This window comes from Camelus dromedarius, chromosome 9, assembly GCF_036321535.1.
Source record: "Camelus dromedarius isolate mCamDro1 chromosome 9, mCamDro1.pat, whole genome shotgun sequence".
Classification (NCBI taxonomy): Eukaryota; Metazoa; Chordata; class Mammalia; order Artiodactyla; family Camelidae; genus Camelus; species Camelus dromedarius.
The window spans coordinates 23,259,797-23,285,288 of record NC_087444.1 but is presented as its reverse complement, the minus strand read 5'-3'; the positions used below and the strand labels follow the sequence as shown (position 1 = coordinate 23,285,288).

Here is a 25,492-nt window from a genome sequence, read left to right as displayed (position 1 = left end):
AAGAAATCATGTGTTTTACAAACTACTTTTCAGTTTCACCTTCATGTCCATTATTTTGCTGACTTCTCATACTAGTCCATAGAAGTAGATAGGTTGGATATGAAACCAGAAACACAGGTAGCCAAAACTAAAGTAAACCAGTGGGACTACATTAAACTTCTGCACAGCAAAGGAAACAATAAGTTGAAAAGACAACCTGCAGAGTGGGAGAAAATATTTGCAAACAATGTATCTGATAAGGGGTTAATATACAAAATATATAAAGAACACATACAACTCAGTAGCAAAGAAGCAAATAATCAAATTAAAAATTGGACAAAGGACAAGAAAAAATTTTATAACATATATGGTGATGGGTGTTAACTAGACTTATTGTGGTGATCATTTTTCAATATATGCAAATACCAAATCATTATGTTGCACACCTGAAACTAATAAGTTATATGTCAGTTATACCTCAATGAAAAATGGAAACACATTTAGGCAATAGTAGCTAAACTCAATTTTAGAAAATATTATTGGAAAATTCCCAGTAATTTCCAGGTAGAGGATACAAGAAGTGTTTAATTCTCAGAGCTTCATGACTTAACTACAGACTGATTGTATTTTTAAGTTGTAAATCATTATGTGTATTTCAAAATCTAGTATCATCTGAAACACATGAAGTTTTGAAAGCTTTACAGCCTACCAAACCCTAGTGATTCTCAAATAGCATTGGAAAGGCTAATCATGAGTGGCTACCAATATAGCAAGGCCTCATCAAAATGTCATTACACAACTATATCAAATTACAAAAATACAATAAAAAATAGTTAAGAGTTTTAAAATCTCATCATCTCTTACAATATTTTCTAATCAGGAGTAAGGTATATAAATGTTTATAAGTTATAAATTTATACATGTTGAGCACGCAATTGCTTTTGGTCTTCATCAAGCCAATAATGGCACATCCTGAACAGGCACACTGCTAAGCACAAGGAGGAGTGAGGAGCATTGCATTGTGGCAAAGGCGGTAGAAAATGAGTCTATGCCTTTAAAAAGATTTAAAGTATGATCAGGAACTCAGACTGCATGCATAAGAAAATGACTAAAGACTAGGAAAGAAAGTTTTAAACAAGGTACATACAGTCAAAAAATGCATAAATGACGAAGGACAAATAAATGTTTAGAATCAGGAGAAAAAAATGAGCAAAGGACTGCTTTTTACCAAAGAAGACGTACAGATATCCAACAGGTACATGAAAAGATGCTCAACATCACTAATCATCAGGGAAATGAAAATCAAAACCACAATGCGATACCCCCTCTCACCTGATAGAATGGCTTTTATCAAAAAGATAGGCGATAACAAGTGTTGGCAAGGAGATGGAGAAAGTGGAACTCTTATACACAGTTGATGGGAATGTAAATTGGTACAGTTGTTATGGAAAAACAGTATGGCAGTTCCCCCAAAATTAAAAGTTGAACTACCATATGATCCAAGAATCCCACTCTTGAGTATGTATCTGAAGGAACTGACATCAGTATTTTAGAAGATATATCTGCACACCCATGTTCACTGCAGCATTATTTACAATAGTCAAGATACGGAAACAACCTAAGTGTCCATCAACAGATGAATGGATGTATATATTACATATATATGTGTTGTATATATACAATGGGATATTATTCAGTTGTGAGAAAGAAGGAAATCTTGCCATTTGTGACAACATGGATGAAACTTGGACATTATATTAAGTGAGATAAGTCAGACAGAGGAAGACAAATACTATATATCATTTATATGCAGAATATAAAAAAGCTGAACTCATAAAAACAAAGTAGAATGGTGTTTAGCAGGAGCTGGGCTAGGGGATGTGGGGGGAGATTGGAGAGATATTGTTTAAGAGTATAAATTTGCAACTGATAGATAAATAAGTTCTGGATATATAATGAATAGCATAGTGACTATATTCAACAATACTGTACCTTAAACTTCAAAATTGTTAAGAGAGTGGACCTTAATTGTTCTCACCACAAAAAGAAATGATAATTATGTGACGTGATAGAGGTATTAGCTAACTCTGTGCTGGTAATTGTATTGCAATATATAAAATATATCAAACCAGCGTGTTATCTTAAACTTATACAATGTGTATGTCAATTATGTCTCCGTTTAAAAATTAACAAAACAGAAAATTAGATAGGGACGTTGTCTTATCCTTATTTAACAAATAAGGCGACTGAAAGATCGAGCTTGATGTGTCCATGGTCTTAGCTAGTGAGCAGCACCACAAGGACCGTGAGTTCCCAGAAGGCAGGGACCTCCCTAATGATCTTTCTAGCCAGCATCTGAAACAGTCTAGCATAGAGGAAACCTCAGTAAATGTTGCTAAATGAGTGACCAGAGCTCACTTAGGGAATTTCTGACATCCAACACTAGACTCTTGAGTCTAAACTTTATCATGCTTTCATTCATAAATACTAATTTGTTGAGCACCTACCTACAAGATAAGAAACATTGGTTAACTTCTCATTCAGTAGTTACTAAGCCCAGCGAGGTGCATAGCCTTGTGCTGGGTGTTTCAGATGCTGAGTGGAAACCCCTTGGGGCAGGACCTTGCTAGCGAAGCAGCTGTCAGTCCACCAGGTAGACTGCACAAAGGTGGCTTCAAAGTTGACTCTGCAAAGAGCCTTAATGGCAAGTGAAGAAAATGTGAGAGGAGTGGCTTCTGAGAAGTTTCTTCCCAAAAAAAGACAGAAAAAGAAGGCCTTTCACTCTCATTCTCCACTGGATTGCAGGCTGAGGAGGGCCCTGCAGTTGAAGAGTTCTGGCTCCTATCTCAGTGCCAGGCGCAAGCATCTAAAAAAAAAACAGAGGTTGAGGCCAAAGAAACAGTATTTTAAAATAAGTTATTAATACAATACTCAAGAAGAAAACAGCAGCTACTACTAGATTATGGGTTTTTACCACAAGAACCACCAATAATGGTTTAGAGAGCAGTGGAGGGTGAAAAAAATGTTAATACCCATACTTTAAAGGGGTGTGTATCTATTTCATTTGGAATTTCCTGTTCTAAATGCAGGGTTACTCTTTCTTAAATAAAAATGCATGTTTTTATCTGAATCAGAAAATTGTATTCTTTGAAATTTGTAAATTCCTTCATAGCAGCTGCTTGTTGCCACTCATTTACAGAATTATGGGTTATTTTAAAATTTTATATCATTGGAATATATAGCTAAATCTCATTTATTCAGAATTTAACAAAGCAAAACTCTTATGAAACTGCACACTTTATTCCACATAAAGCAATAAAGGTGAAGGTTATAGCAGACATCTTTTCAAAGTGCAGTCTTGGGTATGTGTTACAGGAGGGATGTGGTCACTTCAGTTTCATATATTCTGAACATTTATGTTATTACATTATGATAAACTACTAATAAATGTCTAATCAGAGTTTCTTAAAATGTATTTGAATCACCTACATTATTTAAAATGTAGTTTTGGGGGCCTAAGGATCTCTGTTTAAAACAAGTACTATAAGTGACACTTTTTTTGCCTATTAAAGTTTGAGAACCACTGGTCCAGATTGAGAGACCCTGAATTGTTTTCTCAATGATCAGAGAACAATAAAATTATGCTTTAGAATACTTCTTCCTGAGTCAGAAAACGGGTTAATACAGCTCTAAAAAATGAAAGCAAAATGGCTTTTCTATTTAACCAATTTCATCATTAAATTAATAGTTCTGCCACTAGGCATTCCAGTTAATGGAGATTTACCACGTGTAAATATAAGAGGTTGAGAAAATGAATGCAGTAAACCGGATGAAAGTGATGGTAAGAAGAGCTTCTCTGAGGGTGCTGAGAACAGCTTCGAGAGGAGTGGCCAACTTTGGAAACATGTGATGTTCCCTTTTTGAATCCTTAGAAAGCTTCCCCCTTTCTAAGTGGAGTGAGGAAGAAATGCATGTCAGAACCCTACAACCTGTTCCACTGTTTTGTCAACTTTGTTTCATTATCAAAAGACAATCCCCTTTGCTCCTTCCTTGCATCTGTGCTAGTGGATGTCTTATTCCTTAACTCTTGACATTTGTTGCCCAAGGCATCTTATAGTCTATGCAGATGAAGGTATCAACACACTAGATCTCGTAGTTCTGTGTCTATTCATTTTGGATTCAACAAAAACTGTCCGCCTTCCCCACAGGGCAGAGATGCAACATTGACATTGATGAGTGTGCCTCCAATCCCTGTCGCAAGGGTGCGACGTGCATCAATGATGTGAATGGTTTCCGCTGTCTTTGCCCCGAGGGGCCCCATCATCCCAGCTGCTACTCACAAGTGAACGAGTGCCTGAGCAATCCCTGCGTCCACGGAAACTGTACTGGGGGCCTCAGTGGGTGAGTAGCTGTCATGTATTAACAATTTCTTACTGACCTTTGTTAAGCCCCTTGGGTTTTAGCTCAGGACCTGAGCTGAGGCTTTGAAGATTTTGATAGTCTTCCAAATTCACTTCTTCCCCACCTTCCATGAAAACAAGGAGGAATGTCTCATTCCTCATGTGGGTAGTCAGCACATGAGAGGTGTCCAGGGTTATTTTTTGAGTCTTTGGCAACCTTGCTTTTAGTACTTACCGCAAGTTTGAGTTCTAAGGGATGTTCTATTTGTTTCCCCCTATGCTGCTTATAAAAAACCCAGCTCTGTTCTATCATAGTACCAGTGGGTGCCACTGAAGTAGAGCTGGTCTCTGCTAACCTTAGACGTGGCCCTGATTAAATATGTTCACAGTTTGCAAGCCCCTGAGAGTTGTGCGTTGTGTTGGTAAGTAATTTTCTAGAATCACAGAGTGTGATGTTAGGTCCTCTGAAATAGTCCTGTACTCTTGATATGCTTGGACAGTGCATTTGCCACGTTTATAACAAGTGAAAGAATGAAAAGTGTATTTAGAGACAAATAGGAAATCAAGTTATTTCTAAGATGAATTACCTCAGTGTTCCTGTGTCAGAGTATAGCAGCCTTCAAAGCATCCCAACCCACTTACCTTCTTTTAAAGGATCTCCAGACAAGGAGGCTCTTCTCTCTTGATATCACATTCTAAGCACTAATGGTGTTCAGATTGTGAATAACGTGCGTGTACCTCAAATACCTTCATTTTTGTTCCTTTTCCTGCCCAGTACCCTAGGTGCTGTCTAGGGCAGGGTTTCAGGTCAGAACAAAGTGTGTCTTGGAAGTTAGACATCCCAGGAGCTCTTCAGAGTGGCTTAGAGTCTCTGATACTAACTTACTTCCTGGGTGTCTGTTTTGCAGCAGAAGCAGATGATCCTAAACTTTGCTTTACTTTTATTTTATGTAGAAGAGAAGAAGTTGAGGACTTACCCATGTTAACATGTCTCTCAGATCATCCTGATATGTTGTACCGACCACTGTTTACATATGAAATTTCACTATACTCAGTTAATTTCTCTGGCATCTTTGTAGGCCAGGAAGGTGTGTTTACTGAATACTCCAGATGGGCCCACATGATTCACATGGTGACCCAAGGCTAGGTCCATAGAGAAGCAGAAACGAGATTACATTAGCTTACACAAGAGGTCCTCTGTCCCTCGTTTCTTCACCAAGTCCCATATTTCAACCATGACTCAACAGTACATTCATTCCCTGCAGTAAAGAATTCTATCTTCTTTCAGGTACAAGTGCCTCTGTGATGCAGGCTGGGTTGGCATCAACTGTGAAGTGGACAAAAATGAATGCCTTTCTAATCCATGCCAGAACGAAGGAACTTGTGACAATCTGGTGAATGGATACAAGTGCACTTGCAAGAAGGGCTTTAAAGGTGAAAGCAAAGTGCTTGTATTTCTCTCCCTTCTCTGCCTTTTTGTTGGTGCATATGGCTTGACTCACTTCTTTCTTTCTCTTTTTTTCCTGTTCATTCATATAGCAAATGTCAGTTGAGCACTTAATATTTAGAAGGCACTTGGGAACTAAAAACATGAATAGATTTAGACATAGATTCTACTTTCAGACTAGCAGAGAGGTGAGCTACTGAAACAGGACTATTCAAGGTGAGCAGCTAGGACGCCATTTACACAGCTTTGGACAGGTGTTCGAATTGTAAGCTTCTTGGTGTAGGCTTGATTCTATCATAATACAAGAGAGATATTGGGAGCAGGATGAAAATACTGTTTTACTATAATTGTAGCAATGATATTGTGGAAGAATCCATGTGTTCAAAGCCCTTCCAACAAATTCTCTTACACACTGAGATGTTCTTAGATACACAGCCACCTGTGGCCTTCTGGAAAAGTGCATAATAGTGGGTATTGTGTAAAATCCTTTTTTGAGTTGTCACTGTTGTATTTCTCCCATCATTTTTTTTTCTTAGAAGCTCAAGAGAGAGAAATCTGTGGGTAAACCATTTATATTTGTACTCCTCTGTCTACTTAGTCACTGATTCCCCCCCTCAAAAATTGTGCCAGACCACTGTGATACATGAATATGATTGCAAGTCACTTTATTTGATTACTTGAAAATTTTCTGAGACTGTACTTTAGTTATTAATTTTCTGATATTCAGATATATGACATCTGCAAAGAAACTTACAGATTTAAAAGCACTTTATTTCCTTGTCTCATTGAGACTTGCTGATCAATGAACAAAATCAAAATCAAAATGTAAAATCCAAAGTTGTATGGCTGTTGAGTAGCAGGGTGCGGTTTGCACCCAGACCTCTGTGCTCTCAGACCACCGTTTTCTTTCTTGTAGGACTACAGCTCTCAATTTTAAGGCTGTCTGCCAGACCCTTTTGAAGATGTAGCTAACAGGAAGTTTCGCTGTTTTTGTTTTTTCTTCTTTTCTGTCTACAGGCTATAACTGTCAAGTGAATATTGATGAATGTGCCTCAAATCCATGTCTGAACCAAGGGACCTGCTTTGATGACATAAGTGGTTATACTTGCCACTGTGTGCTGCCGTACACAGGTGAGTCCTGCAGATGCAGGGACCAGAGGGGATGCTCGGTCCTACCTTGTCATTCCAAACCTCGGAGTCTCGGAGACGGGCTCCATGGGGCAGTGACGCTGCTCTGAGGAGTCACTCCCTGGTCACCCTTCTTGCCCTCACTGACCGAGTCTTGAGCTCTGAGAAGACACTTGGGCCTCTCTAGAGGAAAGTGGTGAAGAAATTCTTTTGCCTTATTTACTCTTTAGGGTTTGAAATTTTTGAAAAATCATATGTGGCTGGAGTTGATGCAGAGCCGATGGTTTAGTCCATTATTTGAATAGACCCAGTGTTTCCGGGGCCTGTGCTCTTAGTCTTAGTTTCACTAACACAACAACTGCCACTTACTGGTAATTTACTGTGTGCCAGACTCTTTGGATTATTTCAACCTAGTGCTTACAGTAATTTGACAAAATAGACATTTCTAGCACCATTTTACATACCAGGAAGCTGAGGCTAGGAGAGGTTACTTGCTGAAGGTAAGTGGTAAGTGGTAGGTAAGTGGTAGAGCTAGGATTTGCCCCAAAGCTTGTCCTCTTAACTGTCATCCTGCTCCTCACATTCACTGCCACTACGTCTCATTCAGAGAGGTGCTGCCCCTTGGATGGCGATCACACACACACAGGACATGGGTGTGACTTCATCTCACATCAGGTGTTCTTTGTTTCAGGTGGTATTGTAGGAGTGTGCTTGGACACTTCTGTGTATTCTCCTGCCTCACTACTGCCACCTTGTGATTGGTTGTATTTGTGTGGCTTGTTAACCTCCTCGGCATCCATTGTCTTCATCTGTGGGGAACAAAACAGAAACGTGGACAATGACTTTGCATGTTTCTCCAGTGCACAGCGTGCGGGCAGGAGCATGGCTCCCCTGGAGTCTCGGGCTGTCTATAGTAGCTGTGGCTAGTGACTCTAGGCTGTTTAGAGTAGCAGAGTGGCCAGAGCATGACTCTGTTACCTGAAAGGCTTGACACTACGTTGTTACCTTTGCTACCTCTTTAAAAGTAATGTTCATGAAGGGAAACTGCATTTAGCCAGCCTGGTTGATAAAATCAAAGTTATTGCAGATCCCTAGCTATGCCCAGACGGACAGTCTAAATAATGTCATTCCATAATGTTAGTGCTGGTCACATTTGTTGGTACTGAGAAGATCATCTCACAACCATAGGGCCTGGGAATTGATGGCTGCAGGGAGATGTAAGCAGGTGTCCCTATGCTCCGGCCCTTCATAGGCTCACCTGAGTGTGACTAAGGAGCACAGCTCATCTTGCTTTTCAGACACTGTAAGAATATTTGACTAGAGGTTGGCTCTTGGTTTTTCTTCATTATAGGATCTTAATAAAAGAATTTACTGCATGTGAATTTTGAGAAATTATACTAGACTAAAAACCTATACAGATTAAAATTTCAGTGCTGAGTGTAGCTAAGGGTTCAAAGTGTCATTGAGTTTGGCCAGCATGAAGGGAACTAAGCAACTTTGCTTTCCCTTGTGAGCCGCTGTTCTGACCAGGCACATTAAAAACTGGTTGGGAGGGGGAGGATATAGCTCAAGTGATAGAGTGCATGCTTAGCATACATGAGATCCTGGGTTCAATCCCCAGTACCTCCTTTAAGAGTAAATAAATAAATAAGCCTAATTACCTTCCCCTACCAAAAAACTGGTTGGGGATATTGGTGAAAATTTGTGGTAATATTTTTTTCTTTATGAATACAAAATTTTAGAATAAAACTTTAAGTTGAGCTAGTTGTAACTTGACTTTATTTTTATTAAAGTATAATCGATTTAGAACATAACATTAGTTTTAGGTGTGCAAAATAGTGATACAATATATTTATAGATTAGACCCTATTTAAAGTTATTAGAAAATAATGGCTATAGTCCTTGTGCTGTACATTATATCCTTGTAGCTTAGGTATTTTATACATAGTGGTTTGTATCTCTTAATCCTGTGCCCTGTCTTGCCCCCTCCTTCCCTCTCCCTACTGGTAACCACTAGTTTGTTCCTTATATCTGTGAGTCTGTTCCTCTTTTGTTATATTCATTTGTTTGTCTTGTTTTTTAGATTCCACATAGATGTGATAACATACAGTATTTGTCTTTTTTCTGTCTGACTTATTTCACTAAGCATAATACCCCCTAAGTCCACCCATGTTGTTGCAAATGGCAGAATTTCATTCTTTTTTATGACTAATATTCCTGTGTGTGTGTGTGTGTGTGTGTGTGTGTGTGTACACCACATCTTTATCCATTCATTTGTTGATGGACACTTAGGTTGCTTCCGTGTCTTGGCTAGTGTAAATAATGCTGCTTTGAACATTGGGATGCATGTGTCTTTTCAAATTAGGGTTTTCACTTTCTTTGGATATATACCCAGGAGTGGAATTGCTGGATTATATGGTAGTTCTATTTTTAGTTTTTTGAGGAACCTCTAGACTGCTTTCCATAGTGGCTGCACCAATTTACATTTCTGCCAATAAGGTTCTCTTTTCTCCCCATCTTCGTCAACATTTGTTTTTTGTGTTCTTTTTGATGATATCTATTCTGACAAGTTACAGTCTTATAAGTTGACTTTAAAAACAACTTTATCCCTTTTAGTAAAAGCATTCTTAATTTTTTGCTGGAATCTTATATTCAGTATACTAAGGTAGGAAATGTTGGTGGGCAACAATCAATGTCATGTTGTTGATGTTTATATAAGGAGAGATGTTACTAGACGGTCAGAATTACTTCACTGTTTTCCACCTCTGATGGCCTTCTGATCAACCGCATTGCCGCAAAAGGTAGCAGAGATTTTAAGGAGTAGGAGGCTGTGTTGTTGCTTCTTCCCTGCTCATGTGAAGTGGGATCTGTGTGGCTGAGCTTCTGAGTAGCTGAATCAATCTCATGAAGATGCAGAAACTATCACTCCTAATTGATGCAGGTGTCCAAATCCATGTAACCACTGGTGACAATAACATGAAGATGATAGCAGTCCAACATTTGTTGGGTATTTATTTTATGTGCCCAGCTTTATGTTAATAAGGACCTCATAAGCATTTTTTCATTTAATCTGCAAAAGCCTCTATCAAGCCATATCATCCTAATTCCCATATTATTTATATGGAAGGCTCAAAGAAAATAAATAACTTGCCTAAGATCACACTGTTAGTAATCACATCAGAACCAATGCACAAAGGACTATATAGGTCTCTCAGATTCCAAAGCTCTTGCCCATTACATTAGACCTGAATTCAGGGAGCATTCTTTGGTATAGAATTTGGGGAAATTTCAATTTCCTTGAATAATTCTCTGTGATAAACCCTGTCATTTGCTTTACAGGCAAGAACTGTCAGACTGTATTGGCTCCGTGTTCCCCAAACCCTTGTGAGAACGCTGCTGTTTGCAAAGAGGCACCAAATTTTGAGAGTTACACCTGCCAGTGTGCTCCTGGCTGGAAAGGTAACAGCATGAGAATGGAGAAACCAAGAACATCAAACAAAACGGTCAGGTTATCAGATGACAAGGAGGGCCTGGTCTTTTGAGGTTTGCCCTTCTTTGTCAAGAACACAGGACTTGTAGAGAATTTGCTAACTGGAATGTCTTAGAAAGCCTTTCTATTTTGCATGTCTTTGGGGCCCCCTAGTGGCTGGAAGACTCCAATCTGAGTCTGAAACTCTGATGTTCTACAGGGAATTGTACCTGGGCAGCAACTTGCCGGGGCACAGAAGCCTTACAGGGCTTCCCAAAGCAGGAGAACCACAAGAATATCCTTGGAGTAGCCTCATCCACCCCAGCTGAAGCTCAGGCCCCAGGCACATTGCTGTGGGACTCAACTTCCAAGACTAGACCATTCATTGCCCCTGTGTTTCCAGGTCAGCGGTGTACAATTGACATTGATGAGTGTGTCTCCAGGCCCTGCATGAACCACGGTCTCTGCCATAACACCCAGGGCAGCTACATGTGCGAGTGTCCTCCAGGCTTCAGTGGTATGGACTGTGAGGAGGACATCGATGACTGCCTTGCCAGTGAGTATGCCGCCAGCTCCTAAGCCCCTGAGGGAGAGGAAAGCTTGCAGGGAGCAGAGAAGAAGTCAGCAGATGCACCTGCCTCTCAGTACTGAGACTGGCCATCCAATAGTTTATCGCATGTCTTTAATATTCATATTTTTTTAAATCTTCATTTTGAAGCTAGTATACTGCTTTAGGATTTGAGGCAATGGAATCACTTTTAAACATTCACTTACTGATTTTTGTACATTGACGCAGTGGGGACAATGGTATGAACACCTTTAAAAAAAAAAAGCAGATCCATTAAGGTATAGTTACCATACAGTACGCTGCCAGTATTTAAATGTATAATTCAGTAAGTTTTGATGTATGACAGCTGAAAACAATACCCAAGATACTGAACATATCCATCCCCCTGAAAGTATTCTCATCTCCTTTGTCATTTAACTCTCCTTTCCACTTCCCTATTCCCACGCAACCAGGGATCTCTACCTGTGTTACTATAGGTTTGTTTGAAAATGTTTATTTACAGTTTTATATAAATAGAATCTTATAATGGAAACTCTTTTGAAAAGAGGGAATATGACTTCTCTCAGTCAGCATATTATTTGAGACTCATCCACGTTGTGTGTATTAATAGTTCATTCTGTTTTATTGCTGGGTTGTGTTCCATTGTTTGGATATACTACAATTCACTAGTAGGACAGTTGGCTTTTTAACAGTGTTAGGGTATTAACAGATAATGCTGCTACGAATGAGTCTGTGTGGACATGCGATTTCATTTCTCTTAAGTAAAATACCTAGGAGTGGAATAGATGAATTATGTGGTTGGTGTATGTTTAACTTTTCACAGAGTTGCCAAAGTGTTTTCCAAGGTGGTTGTATCATTTTCATTCCCACAAGCAGTGGAACCACATCCTCAGGGACACTTGATATGATTGCTCATGTTAATTCTAGCCATTCTAGTGACTATGTATGGTATTTCATGGTGGTTTTAACTTGCATTTCCCTATTTATTAATGATGTTGGACATCTTTTCATGTGCTTATTGGCCAGCGGTATATCTTAGTATAGTGTATATTCAAATTCTTTGCCCGTTCAGAAAATTGGATTGTCTTATTATTGAGTTGAAAGAGTTCATTTTATTCTAGATATAAATTATTTGTCAGATATTTGCTTTAAAACCGTTTTCTCCCAATTTATAATTTTATTTTAATTTGTTTTAAATTGTTTTAAATTTGTTTTAATTTTATTTTAAAGAGGAATAATTTAATTTTGATTAAATTCAATATACTCTAATTTCCATTCATAGTTCATGCTTCTTGTATCTTTAACAAACGTTGTTTAACTCACAGTCACTGAGATTTATCTCCTTTGATTTCTTCTAAAAATTTTATGCTTCTATCACTGACCTTGAGGTCCACGATCTATTTTGAGTTAATTTTTATGTATAGTGTGAGTTTTAAAGGTTTTAAACAGTAATTTTGTTTTGTAATCTTGCTAAACTCATTTATTATTAAATCTAGATTAGTGTAGCTTCTAGTTTAGTTTAGATTCCTAGGATTCTTTTTAGAGATAATAAATTATGTTATCTCTAAATAAATATAACTGCTATGCCTTTTATTTCTTTTCTGTATTCTCTTATTTCTAAATCTGTATACATTTTATTTATTTTTCTTGCATTATTGCGCTGGCTTCGGTAAATGCGGAGTAGGAGTGGTGAGAGACACCAAACTTGCCGTGTTCTTGATTCTAAGGGAAAAAAGCATGTAGTCTTTGCCACTAAGTGTGATGTTACCTGTAGGTCTTTGGGTGGATGTCTTCTATCAAATTGAGGAATTCACCACATACTCCTGACTTGCTGAGAATTTTCTTCTTTTTAAATAATGAATGTTATTTTTGAAAATGAATATTATTTTTGAAAATGATTTTTCTGTGCTAATACCATTTTTTAAGATCCTTTAAGCAAATTATGTTAACTGATTTTTAAGTGTTGAATTAACCTTAAATTCCTGGAATAAATTCTACTTGGTTATAATGTGTTATTTCTCTTTGGGATATTATTTCCCAAAATTTTGCTAAGAATTTTTGTATCTATGTTCAGAGGCATATTATTCTCCAATTTTCTTATATTTGTATGGTTTTCATAAGGGGGCAATGCTAGTCTTATAGAACAATTTGGGAAGTGTTTCCTTTTTATTTTCTGAAAGAATTTGAGTAGAATTAGTGTTATTTCTACTAAACATCTGAGCCTGGAATTTTCTTTCTGGGAAGGTTTTTAACTGTAAATTTAATTCCTTCCTTTAATAGATGTTCAGGGTGTACATTTCTATTTTACTGCGTTTTGGTAATTTGCATCTTTCAATGAATGAGTTTTACTTTACCTAAGTTGTCAGAATTGTTGGTATTGAGTCATTCATAATATTCCTTTATTGTACTTTTAATGTGTATTAAAGCTGTGGTGATTTCCCTTATCTTATTTCAGATATTGGTAATTTATGTCTTCTGTCTTTTTTTTCTGACTGCTCTTGGAAGAGGGTTATTGATCTTAGTAATCTTTTTAGTGAATCCATTTTTAGTTTCTTGGTTTTTCTCAGTTGTTTTACTGTTTCCTATTTCACTGATTTCTGCTCTTTATTCTTTTCATTGTTACTTTGGGTTTAGTTTGCCCTTCTTTTTCTAGTTTTTTAAGATAGAAGTTCAGATTTTCTTTCTTTCTCCTACTTCTAACATAAGCATTTAATGCTATTTTTCCTTAAAATATTGCTTTAGCTGTATTTCACAGATTTTGATATGTCATGTTATTTTCATTCAGCTCAAAACACTTTCTAGTTTCCATTTGGATTTGTTCTTTGACTCGTTAAGTTATTTAGAAGTGTGTTCTTTGGTTTCCAAGTATCTTTCATTGCTGATTCCTTCCAGGTAGTTTTTGTTACCGATTCCTAGTTTACGTCCATTGTGATCATTGAACATACTTCGCATGATTTGAATTACTTTAAATTTACTAAAATGTGTCTTATGGCCTAGTGTATGGTCTGTTTTGGTCAATGTTCTGTGTGCATTTGAAAAGATTATCTGTTTTTTGATGGAGTGTTTTATAAATGTTACTAATTCAAATTGGTTGACAGGATTTTTAGATCTTCTATATCCTCCCTGATTTTCTGTCTACTAATTCTGTCAATTATTGACAGAGGAGTATTGAAATCTCCCCCATCATTGTGGATTTGACTATTTCTCCTTGCAGTTCTATCAGTTTTTGCTTAATATATTTTGAATATTTCATATTAAGTACATAAGCTTGGAGGATTGTTATGTTCTCTTGAAGAATTAAGTCCTTTGTCATGAAATGACCTTCTTTAGCCTTTATAACATCCTTTGCTCTGAAGACTACTTTGCCTGATATTAATATAGCTACCCTAGCTTTCTTTTGTTTATTGTTAAGGTAAATTTATCTCCCACCGTTTAACTTTTGGCCTACCTGTGTCTTTAAAGTAGATTTCTCTTAATTCACAGTGTATACAATTTCAGATTATCATATGGATGACACCAAGTTTGATCCTCACATTGACAAAATAAATAAAACCCAGTCCTTGTATTTATGAAACTCATAGTCTCTTAGGAAATAAAGACACGTAGACAAGTGATTTCAACATTGTGTGACTAATGGTGAAAAAAAATATGTCCAAGCAACGTGATGGAGAAGTTTAAAGGAGCAGAATCAAACTATTTTGATTCCTTTCCTACATTAATTAGTATATCAGTCAAATTTCCAGTATTTAAAATTTTTTCCTATTTGAAGTGGGACTAGCAATATTTACAATTAGCTTAAAATAATTCAGTAAATTCTTGTGAATTTCTTGAAAGGTGCTATGGAAATTGAAGTAGCTGGGTACTGTGTACTGTGGATAAGAAAGGGTAATAGGACTTTTTATAATTGATCCTTTAGAGATTGTGAATTAGCCTTAGGATGAAATTAGCATCATGGATGAATAAGGTATAAATATCCCTCTTATAAAATAAGGGCTACATTACCCACCTGGTGTTTAGTTTTATTTTTATGTTTATGACTTGTCTTTGCAATTATATTTTAAGGTCCTTAATACCAGGAGCTACATTTTTTGTATTTCTTGTTCTGATTTGTGTGCATCTGTATTGCAGAGGACAGTGCCATGATAGTAGCTCAAAATTTCTTGATTAATTGCTATGACTCTAAGGTGTTCTAAGATCAAACTATCTGATATTTAAAATTTCTTTTTAAAAATCTTGTTTCCTAATTCTATTTAAGTCTAAGAAAACAACAAACAAAAACAAGAAGGGAGGAAAGAAGGGAGGGAGGGAAGAGAAAGGGAAAAAAATCAGCACAGGCGGTTGATTAATATGTATTCTGTTCTACCCCACCCACTTCACCACCACATACACCTTTTTGAAAATCTTTATTGTTATTTCTGAGATTCTCTGTGTTGGGGCATATATTTGATTTACAAATGTATGTGGGCCCAATACAAGTTTTATGACTTAATTTGGCAAAATTATTAGTGATGTATGTACAGTTTGTTCCAATTATCAAACAGGTTAAGAATTTCAGGCAAGTGTTACTGCATTCATTTTCATAAACAGAGGAGTCAGGGCAAAATCGACGTAAAGAGAAAAGTCAGAATCGTTACTGTTCTTAATGTGACTCAGTTCAGGGTACTCACCATTATGATCTAAGATTAAATTGATGCTGCCGTTCAGAGTTCTAATTCTTCTGTGCAATGACTTAGATCCTTGCCAGAATGGAGGTTCCTGTGTTGATGGAGTGAATACTTTCTCCTGCTTATGCCTTCCGGGCTTCATTGGGGATAAGTGTCAGACAGACATGAATGAGTGTCTGAGTGAACCCTGTAAGAACGGCGGGACCTGCTCCGACTATGTCAATAGTTACACCTGCAAGTGCCAGGCGGGATTCGATGGAGTCCACTGTGAGAACAACATTGACGAGTGCACTGAGAGGTGAGCAGCCCATGTTCCAGGCACCAGTGTCTTAGGGAAAAAGGGAGAAAGGGGAGGAAACTACAGAGCACAATACTGGGATCATGGGGCAGGGATAAGGCATCCACTTGGATCCCACGCCACAGTCATCTCCTGTTGTCCAGTTCCTGATTCCTTGTAGACATGTGGGACAAACTCAAAGGTCAGAGGTTGAAAAGCTTAGTGGGATGGATCATCATTTATTTCTTGCTTAGGGAATAGGAAGAGCTATAATTCTATTCCATTCTCCTTTTGGTCTCATTCATTTCAGTTGACAATTAAAAATTCCTGTTTCTTTGCAGATTTGTCATCCCTCTTTAAGTAATTTCTGGGCAGTTTGTTTCTTTTTTTTTAATCAACAAATTTGTTCTGTTTCTCTTTCGCAAAAAAAAAATCAGGAGTCAGGAGCTATTTATTTAACACTTTCCTTATAAATTAAATTGATTCAGGGATAAAATGAAATATGATACATGGGAAGCTACAGAAGGACTGGGTAAAACCTGGAAACCTTCACTTTCTTTAGAAATCTCTAATGAGCTCAGCCTTTTAAATACTTCTCTAAGCTTCATGGTTGTGGAAAGGAAGCTGGGACTCAGGCTAATTGGCATCCCTTCTAGTTTGGAAAAAGGTAAAGCTTACTGGGTTTAGTGGTTCGGGAGTATTTGCCCATGTACTATCTTAGATTCCAGGAACCTTCATTTTTCAAGAGCAGATCAGAGGAACCAGATCACAAAGCGGATGACATTTTCCCTGTTTGCTCCTTAGCTCCTGTTTCAATGGTGGCACGTGTGTCGATGGAATTAACTCCTTCTCTTGCTTGTGCCCCGTGGGCTTCACTGGCCCTTTCTGCCTCCATGAGATCAATGAGTGCAACTCTCATCCATGCTTGAATGAAGGAACGTGTGTTGATGGCCTGGGTACCTACCGCTGCACCTGCCCATTGGGCTACACTGGGAAAAACTGCCAGGTAAATAGATTCCATCACATTCACTCGGCTCCATCAAAGTAATTGAGTATTACACCTGTTCCTTTTCTAGGCAGAGGAAGCCTCACCTAGAAGAGAAAATTCTATGTCTCAGGGATAAAGAGAAAATTCTGCATCTCAGGGTTGTCCCCGAGATAAACCTGGACAACTTTATAGCTGAAAAATTCCAGAATGGTGACACTGACAAGATTATGTGGATTAATAGACATAAGACTGTTTTAACAGGCTAACCAAGAACTGCAGGAAATACATGTAGGAAATGAGCACATAGATACCACTTAGGGAATACAAAAAGGGAAATAAAGAACAATCAAAATACAGTTTTTAAAGGTCAGATTTAACACCTAAGGGGATAATGATAATTATCATGTCTTGCAACAGTGTAACATTCTCAAATCCAAAATATTCACGTATCTTTTAAATCCAAATATTTAAATATACGTTTTCATAGACTCTTAGGATGAAAGGATCCCTTCGAGCCAACTAGTCTAGCCTGTCATTTCATGGAAGAAGAGACTGGGAAGAGTCCCAGGGGGGCAAAATAACTTTTCCAGAGTTGCATACCAAACAGCATTTGTGTTTAATTTTATGCAATTTTACCTCTTAAACAGTGGTAAAATGATAGAATACCAGAAGTCCCAAGAATTTAGGAACAAAGCCTTACAGGGTACACTTACCTAGCCTTACAGGGTACACATCAGTCAGACTTTGGCTGGATTGGCCGTGCAGATAAGCACGTCTGCATGTGAAAGAGCTGTGGCTGATTCTGTGGATGGGGTGGAATTCTTCGTGGGGCTCATGCTGTTGTCCCCGTGTATCTCCAGGAGCTGGTGGAGCACACCGCCTCCCCTCAGCCGTTCTTTCACAGTCTGTGAGATGCCCTTCCTCTCCCGGGGGCCAGGCCACCACCTGTGAGTTAGGGGGAAGGTGCTAGTCCACTGGCACTCTGTGCCTCAAGCCTGAGTTTCTCCCATCAAACTAAGCCCTTTGACAGTTTTTAAAAGGTTTATTAACAGGCGTTTTATTCATATTCACCACAGCCAGATTTGATCAACCCCACGTGGACTGCTCACAAAGGAGAAGATGTAGGTGCTGTCTGACAGTTTTAACTCTTTCTTTCTAGCCCTGCAGGATGGTCATGCTTCTAGAGACAAGCATGTTATAGGGAATAACTTAACCTATTGGGCTTCCTCAAATTCTTAAACTTCTGTGGCAAGAATTTTCAAATAGCAGAGGTAAAAGGAATTAGACTGTATAAATGATTAGATTATCTGGGAACAGTGGATCTAGTTTAAAGCTTGGGTGAGGGCTCCTTTTTAAAAAACATTAGTGTGCTTTCCTTAGATTTCTTAAAATGCAGTGTAACATTTTTTTCATTTCTGGTGTTTGAATGTTGACGTATGTGTATGCCTCTGTTTCAGACCCTGGTGAACCTCTGTAGTCGGTCTCCATGTAAAAACAAAGGTACTTGCGTTCAGGAAAAAGCAGAGTCCCGGTGCCTGTGTCCGTCTGGATGGGCTGGCGCGTACTGTGATGTGCCCAGCGTCTCCTGTGAGGTGGCGGCCTCCCACAGAGGTGAGCTCTGCCTGCGTGGACTCCAGGGTCAGTCCACGAAGTGTTGACTGACCAGCAACATTTTAGGGCAAGTATTGTCGTGGGAGGAGAGGGAAGGGCAGAGAGTCGTGGATGGGCCAGACTCTGGAGAAAGGGTCTGAAACGGAAGGTGACAGGCAGAGGAACAGGTTCAGAGGTTCCAAAGAGAACTGTATTAGAAATGACACAAAGGAACAGTCCACTTTCAGGGCTTGTTTATTTTTAATATAAAACTGGTGCTGAGGGTCTGAACTGGACAAGAATAAAATTTGATGTGTCGACAGGCTTAGATTAGTTTTCCCATTAGTTGGGCTGAACTTGACATGTTTTGTGCTCTTCGGTGATGTTTCTTTCTCCACTGGGTTTCCCAGGGGTGCCCGTTGACCGCTTGTGCCAGCACTCAGGCATCTGCATCAATGCTGGCAACTCGCATCACTGCCAGTGCCCCCTGGGCTACACCGGCAGCTACTGCGAGGACCAGCTTGATGAGTGCTCGTCCAATCCCTGCCAGCATGGAGCCACCTGCAGAGACTTCATTGGTGGATACAGATGTGAGGTGAGTAAGATAAGCAGGCAGAGGTCAGAGACCTCCCAGAAGATGGCACAACCGTTAAGAACACTAACATACTGAGTTTAGCTCCTTACGTCTTATTTTCACAATTTATAGTTTTGTTTTGTTTTGTTTTAACTAATCACCATTACAGTGTTTACTAATCACTGTTTCTTTCAGTCCCCCTGTGCCATGAGTTAACATAGCTCTGGTAAGGTTATTTTTACCGAAGTCTGGATCCATCTCACTCCCACAGGGTTGCTTCCAGAAGTCAGAGCCAATATTCACTACCAGAGTGCCTTTCACAGGCCCACCCAGCTCAGCAGCCCCTGGTACTTCTGTGAATAGCAGTTGAGATAGGAGAAGCCACTTTGAGGAGTGTCCCTTTGACCCATGTCATCTTTGTATGCGGTCATTGATCAGTCAACTAATAACGCTCTCAAAACAATGTTGCTCAGCCTGTTCTGTGTAGCATCACACATGTGTATATTTGAGGAAGTATGTGTCTTTTAAGGGACATGTCATTGTCTTCTTAATGTCTGGGCCGACAATGGTTAGATCAAGATGTTAACGAAATACCAGAGACATGAATTTGATACCAGTTTAGGCCACCAAGTAACACTGAGAAATGCTTTGCTTCTCTGCTTCTCATAAATGAGCCTCTGTATATTGGCTTCTAAGTTATTTCTTCACAGCAGGCTGGGACCTGTTAGCTGAAAAGCCACTGGCACCAAACTCAAATTTTCGCACATTCAGCTGTTTTAAACGTAGCCCTAATAGGTAGAATTTGGCCACGGACAGCCTGCCTGTTTTGTATATTCTGTAAAACAGCAGCCGATACCCGCTAGCCGGAGGTAAGATAAGCCCCAGGACAAGCCACTGCTGCCCTTCAGAGCTCTTTGACCCAGAGACTCTGGCTGGCTGCTGAGTGGTATCACCAACACGTCAGCCCCCTCTCTGTTACCCCTTCCCTCCGAGTTCACCTGCCCTCCTGTCTTTACCTTCCTTGTCCCTCCAGACGAGCTCATGCTGGGAGGGACTTCCCCGTGTGCAGGCCTGTCAAAGCATTGCCCAGATAGAGCCACTTTGCGGTCAGTGTCTTTTTCCTTGCTCAGCCCTCAAAGCCCTAGAACGCCTCCAGCTAGCCCGGCTAGCTAGCCCACTCTCTGTGCCCTCACCCCTGTATCGGCCAGTGTCTCACACAGACACGTGGTTTCCTAAACCTGGAGATCGATTCATGCCGTATCTTTACTACCATCCACATAGACCACTTAGTGAGTCATAGGGTCCTGATCACATACACAGGACTGCGTATTTTAAAGATGGGAAAACCTGCACACAGGAGGGATAAAAGTTTTGCACAAGGGACACATCTGAAATACCCCTCAGGATATTCAGTCCTTGTCTTCCCTTTCAAGTGGCTTTTTCGGCAGGAAGAGGTAAATACCAGTCAGCTTCAAGTTGACCCTACACAGGGCGATTAGTAGTGAGTGTGATGACGCCAGAGGAGCATACAGAGCTGGGAGAAGTCTGTGGGGAGAGGGCCACAGTAACTTACCAGATGCTCTCATGGTCTTTCCAACAAGGGTCTCTAATATTTCTTGTTCTTTCTGTTTGCTCTTGGCAGTGTGTCCCTGGATATCAGGGTGTCAATTGCGAATATGAGGTGGATGAGTGCCAGAATCAGCCGTGCCAGAATGGAGGCACCTGTATCGACCTTGTGAACCATTTCAAGTGCTCCTGCCCACCAGGCACTCGGGGTATGAAGTTGGCCTTACCTGTCCTCCATCCAGGGCATTCTCTAAGTTGTAAATCCATTTTTAGTGTTGAGGGGGTTTTAAAAAATCAAACATTACTCTGAATCCTGGCAATTCAAGCCATTTCATTCATCTCTTGCTTAACTCTGATGCTCTGACTCCTATTCTCAGTTCTGTCTGGTTATTGTTGAAAAAAGAGATACTAACTGCTCCGTAAGGGACTGCTTCATTGGGGTGTGTAGGAGAGAACATTTGAAGCCCTCAGCGTACTCCTCCCTGTGCTCTTTCTGGTGACCAGGAGGATGGCAGTTCTCATGAGTCAGGAGTGTGATTTGCCCTGCCCAACCTAAGAGGTCCCACCACAGACGGATGAGTGTAACCTGATGAACCGTGTGAAAGTGTCGACCAAGGTGGTTCTCTCTTGCTGGAAGGCGGTGATCTGAGGATTGTCATAATGTTCTCTCTCTACCCTCTTTCCTCCAGGCCTGCTTTGTGAAGAGAACATTGATGACTGTGCCAGGGGTCCCCACTGCCTCAACGGCGGTCAGTGTGTGGATCGGATCGGGGGCTACAGTTGTCGCTGCTTGCCTGGCTTTGCCGGAGAGCGGTGTGAGGGGGACATCAACGAGTGCCTGTCCAACCCCTGCAGCTCTGAGGGCAGCCTGGACTGCATACAGCTTACCAACGACTACCTGTGTGTCTGCCGCAGAGCCTTTACCGGTGAGCGTCTCCCCGCCACTGTGCCAGGGAGAGGGGTTTCGGTGACAGTGTTAGGCCCTGTATGATCCAGCTTAATTCAAGGGCCCAGTTTTTTCTTAGGTCTGAGCTCCATGGATGTTGCAATCACTCTACCTTTTGCTTTTCCTGAGAGATGCTTTCTCTTTTGTTATATATTGATTGTGTCATGTTGTAGCAGAAATATAAAAAAAGAAATAGAATTTTGGGAGTAGTTGAGGAAAATAACTTTTTTTTAATTGAGGTAAAATACACACAGCGTAAAATTGATCATCTGAACCATTATTGAGTGTACAGTTCAGTGGTATGAAGTCAATTCACTTTGTTTTGCTACGATCACCACCATCCATCTCTGGAATTCTTTTCTTCTGAGCAAAATCACCTCTTGTTTTCAGGAATCTCACATCTAACTCTGGTTTTATCGCCAGGCCTCATTTGGCATGTAGTGGCTTGAGTTACTAGGTAGTCACTGCCACCATGACCTTTCCACCTCTGGGATCCAGAGAGGCTTAAGAGCTTCTAGGACACTTAAGGAGAGTAGGTTTGAACTGGGGTGTGTTTAACCAAAAACAGGTTGTGAGGGTATGAACAGGAAAGCTTCAGTGGCCGCACATATGACCTGCACAGCTGAGACTTGGCTGTGTTCCCAGTCTTTTCTCAAAAATTTTTTTTTTTCATCCCAGATCATAAAGATGACCGAGTTCTGCCTCAGAATAGGGACTGTATCATAGGCACTTACTAATTACTTGTGCAGAATGACAGTTTGGTGACTTTGAGGAACTAAAGTTGTTGTTTATATCTGAATGTGGCAGTATCATCAGATGCTCAGAAATCTGTCTTGCACCTCTGGGCCATTCCAAATCTTACACCGTGGAAGTATTCATTAGGAGTCAGATAAGAGTCTGCAGTCATCTGCTTTGGCAAGTTGGACTCTGCTGTGTTCTGAACCTATGATATCCAGACATCCTTCCTTCAGTTTTAAAGATATGTTGCCTTTTAAAACTTTGGAATTTTATTTAAAAATGGGGCAGATTTTGAGATTTGGGAGATGCCTAGGTGTGTAGTATCAAAAGAGAAACAATCCAAAACCTGGACAGAAAGGGTATGAACAGTCTGTCTGCGGTCTCATATTTGTCACAATGTGCTTCAGAAGCCAGAGAAGTGGTTCCTTTCATTGCCTCTGAGGCTCCCTTTATCTGGAAACACAAACACTTATAAACAAAGAAGGAAACAGATGAAGGAAGGAATGGACCACACCTTGAATTGGAGTCCCACAGCCAGGAAGTGGTGTTTCTGCATTTTCCACACTTGTGAATAAAAAATTCTTGACTCATTGATTGCAATTATTGTGGGATGCGAATGCTGAGATGACCATCAAGGGACCACCAGTCCCTGAGCCCCGTGCGCACGTGATGGCTGCTCCTGGTTATTGTCTGCTGCAGTGATGTGAAGACACGAACATTTGTAACCCCTGCCTCCTAATTCTGGTTGGCCAGAATTATTGCTGTTTTTCCCTTTTAAGTGCCTGAAGGCCAGATGGGGCCTGAAGCCTGCTATTTGCCTAGAGTCCCCAGCATTGCCCCACGTCTCCCCCATGATTTCATTTGCTTAGTTCAATTTGTCATGGAGCAGTGGGCTCAAGGTGCCTTCTGTTTTACAGCTGTGCCTGGAGATCACTAACTCTGGGATTATTAAGCTGTGTTTTAAAGCGGTGCCAGTCAGGTTACAGAAAGGTTAGAAAAGACTGGAAAGCAATGCGACAGATGAAAATTCGCTACAAACCACAAATCACCATTTGGACGTATTGGCCTGGGGTGGCCTTTCCTATGAAGTAGATGGTGTTAACAAAATGCAGTGAACACTTTTGCTAAATGTTTCTTTTGACTCATGACAGCTAAAGTGCCTTCAAAAAAATGTTTAGGTGTCATTTTCCATTTTTTTTTTTTTTTTTTTTTTTTTGGAGAGCTTAGAGTCATTTTTGGTACCCATCTTGTTCTGTGAGTCGATCTGGGCACAGTGCCATTGTGCTTAGACAAGACAGACGAGGGAACTGGCCTGAGCCAGTGGTGGGCCAGGCGTGTTGAGAGCCAGTGAGTGTCTCCATCCTCTCGTGTTCCCTTTGGCTTAGAACTGAATTCTCACACCTCCTGCTCCTTCTCTAGTCCTCTGACTAGCTCACATCCTAGTACTGTTCTGTTTAGCAACTTGCAGTTACCACTTCTCCCTTTTAAAACCCCCTTTTATTTTCTACCCTGAGGTCGTCATTGTGAAACTTTCGTCGACGTGTGTCCCCAGATGCCTTGTCTGAATGGAGGGACTTGTGCTGTGGCCAGCAACATGCCTGATGGTTTCATTTGTCGTTGTCCCCCGGTGAGTGCCATGCTGCCTATTGAAGGAGTGCACTCTTGTCCATCCCTAAAGCCTGTGACAAAGCTGAGAGAGTAAACCTGATGTTTCCGGGCTCTGCAGAGAACATTCTTGGTGGGGACATTTCCTAAGTTTAGCCTCTGTAGAAGAAAGTGCTTCCGTTTTCCATTTAGAACTAAGATACTCCCAGAACCGGCGAGCTCCCTCAGCTATGAGTGTCAGTCTTCAGAAGCACCAAGGAGGATGGAATGTTCGCTTGAAAATGGCGCTAGTGTCTCTGGCTTCTGGGTCTTGTGCTGGAGGATAGTCTTGCTGCCCAGTTTGGGGCAGAGTTGGTTGGAAATGCCACTCTGCTCACGTTCCTTGGCTTGGGCCTATTTGGGGGCAGGCTGCTGCTTCAACTAGAAGGAAGCCTAACGTTAGCCATTTGCTGTGCAAACGCTTTGCCAGAAGCTAAAACGTCCCTAAAACCGATCACTACACATGGAGAGATACCAAAAGGAAACCTGTCCAGTAACCCTGGCCTGGACTAAGCATTTAAGAACAAAATGACATGGGAAAGTCTCCTAGACACCCAGTCCTCTGAAGTGAGTTTCTTCCCCCTGTAAGGTCATTGTAAGAGTGATGTAACGGCGGCTAGGAAAGGCGCTCGCATGTCACCTGACTCCGGTCCTGCATGAACTGTGGACTTCATTTCTAGAAGTGAGCTCTTAGAGTGAGAAACTTCTGTCTGCCTCCTATGGGACTGCCAGCCCTGACCTCTGGTTAACTTGTAGAGGTCTCTCCCTAGAACCTGGTCCAGGAGGCTACACGGAGGGATCTCAGCCAGGTGTCTCATCTTTGCCTCCCTAGAGGTGGGGCAGAGAGGGGGTTGGGAGGGGAAATGGGGCATGCCCTCAAGAGTCAGCCTGCCACCCTCATTTGTTCACTGATTTCCACAGGGATTCTCCGGGGCAAGATGCCAGAGCAGCTGTGGACAAGTGAAGTGTAGGAGAGGGGAGCAGTGTGTGCACACGGCCTCAGGACCCCGCTGCTTCTGCCCCAACCCCAAGGACTGCGAGTCGGGCTGTGCCAGTAGCCCCTGCCAGCATGGGGGTAGCTGCTACCCTCAGCGCCAGCCTCCTTATTACTCTTGCCAGTGTCCATCACCATTCTGGGGCAGCCACTGTGAGCTCTACACGGCCCCCACCAGCACTCCTCCTGCCACCTGTCTGAGCCAGTATTGTGCTGACAAAGCTCGGGATGGTGTCTGCGATGAGGTCTGCAACAGCCACGCCTGCCAGTGGGATGGGGGTGACTGTTCCCTCACCATGGAGAACCCCTGGGCCAACTGCTCCTCCCCACTCCCCTGCTGGGATTACATCAACAACCAGTGTGATGAGCTGTGCAACACGGCCGAGTGCCTGTTTGACAACTTTGAATGCCAGGGGAATAGCAAGACATGCAAGTAAGAGTCCAGGGTCCCCAGGACTGAGGGACACTGTCACTAACACACCTCGGTTTCTTGTTCCTGCTCCTAACTGCTCCAGAGCTT

At 40.9% G+C, this 25,492-nt stretch overlaps 1 protein-coding gene across 1 annotated transcript in view; it reads left to right on the top strand.

The window, feature by feature from the left end:
- NOTCH2 (notch receptor 2) overlaps positions 1–25,492 on the top strand; it is a 153,280-nt gene that overhangs the window by 114,457 nt on the left and 13,331 nt on the right. The window contains exons 13-25 of the mRNA XM_031457916.2: positions 4,188–4,380; positions 5,668–5,813; positions 6,844–6,957; positions 10,294–10,413; positions 10,827–10,979; positions 15,725–15,953; positions 16,737–16,938; positions 18,378–18,531; positions 18,921–19,105; positions 20,727–20,859; positions 21,340–21,576; positions 23,849–23,961; positions 24,900–25,405. Coding sequence (XP_031313776.2) covers positions 4,188–4,380; positions 5,668–5,813; positions 6,844–6,957; positions 10,294–10,413; positions 10,827–10,979; positions 15,725–15,953; positions 16,737–16,938; positions 18,378–18,531; positions 18,921–19,105; positions 20,727–20,859; positions 21,340–21,576; positions 23,849–23,961; positions 24,900–25,405 — 2,485 coding nt within the window. The remainder of the gene's footprint in view (positions 1–4,187; positions 4,381–5,667; positions 5,814–6,843; positions 6,958–10,293; positions 10,414–10,826; positions 10,980–15,724; positions 15,954–16,736; positions 16,939–18,377; positions 18,532–18,920; positions 19,106–20,726; positions 20,860–21,339; positions 21,577–23,848; positions 23,962–24,899; positions 25,406–25,492) is intronic.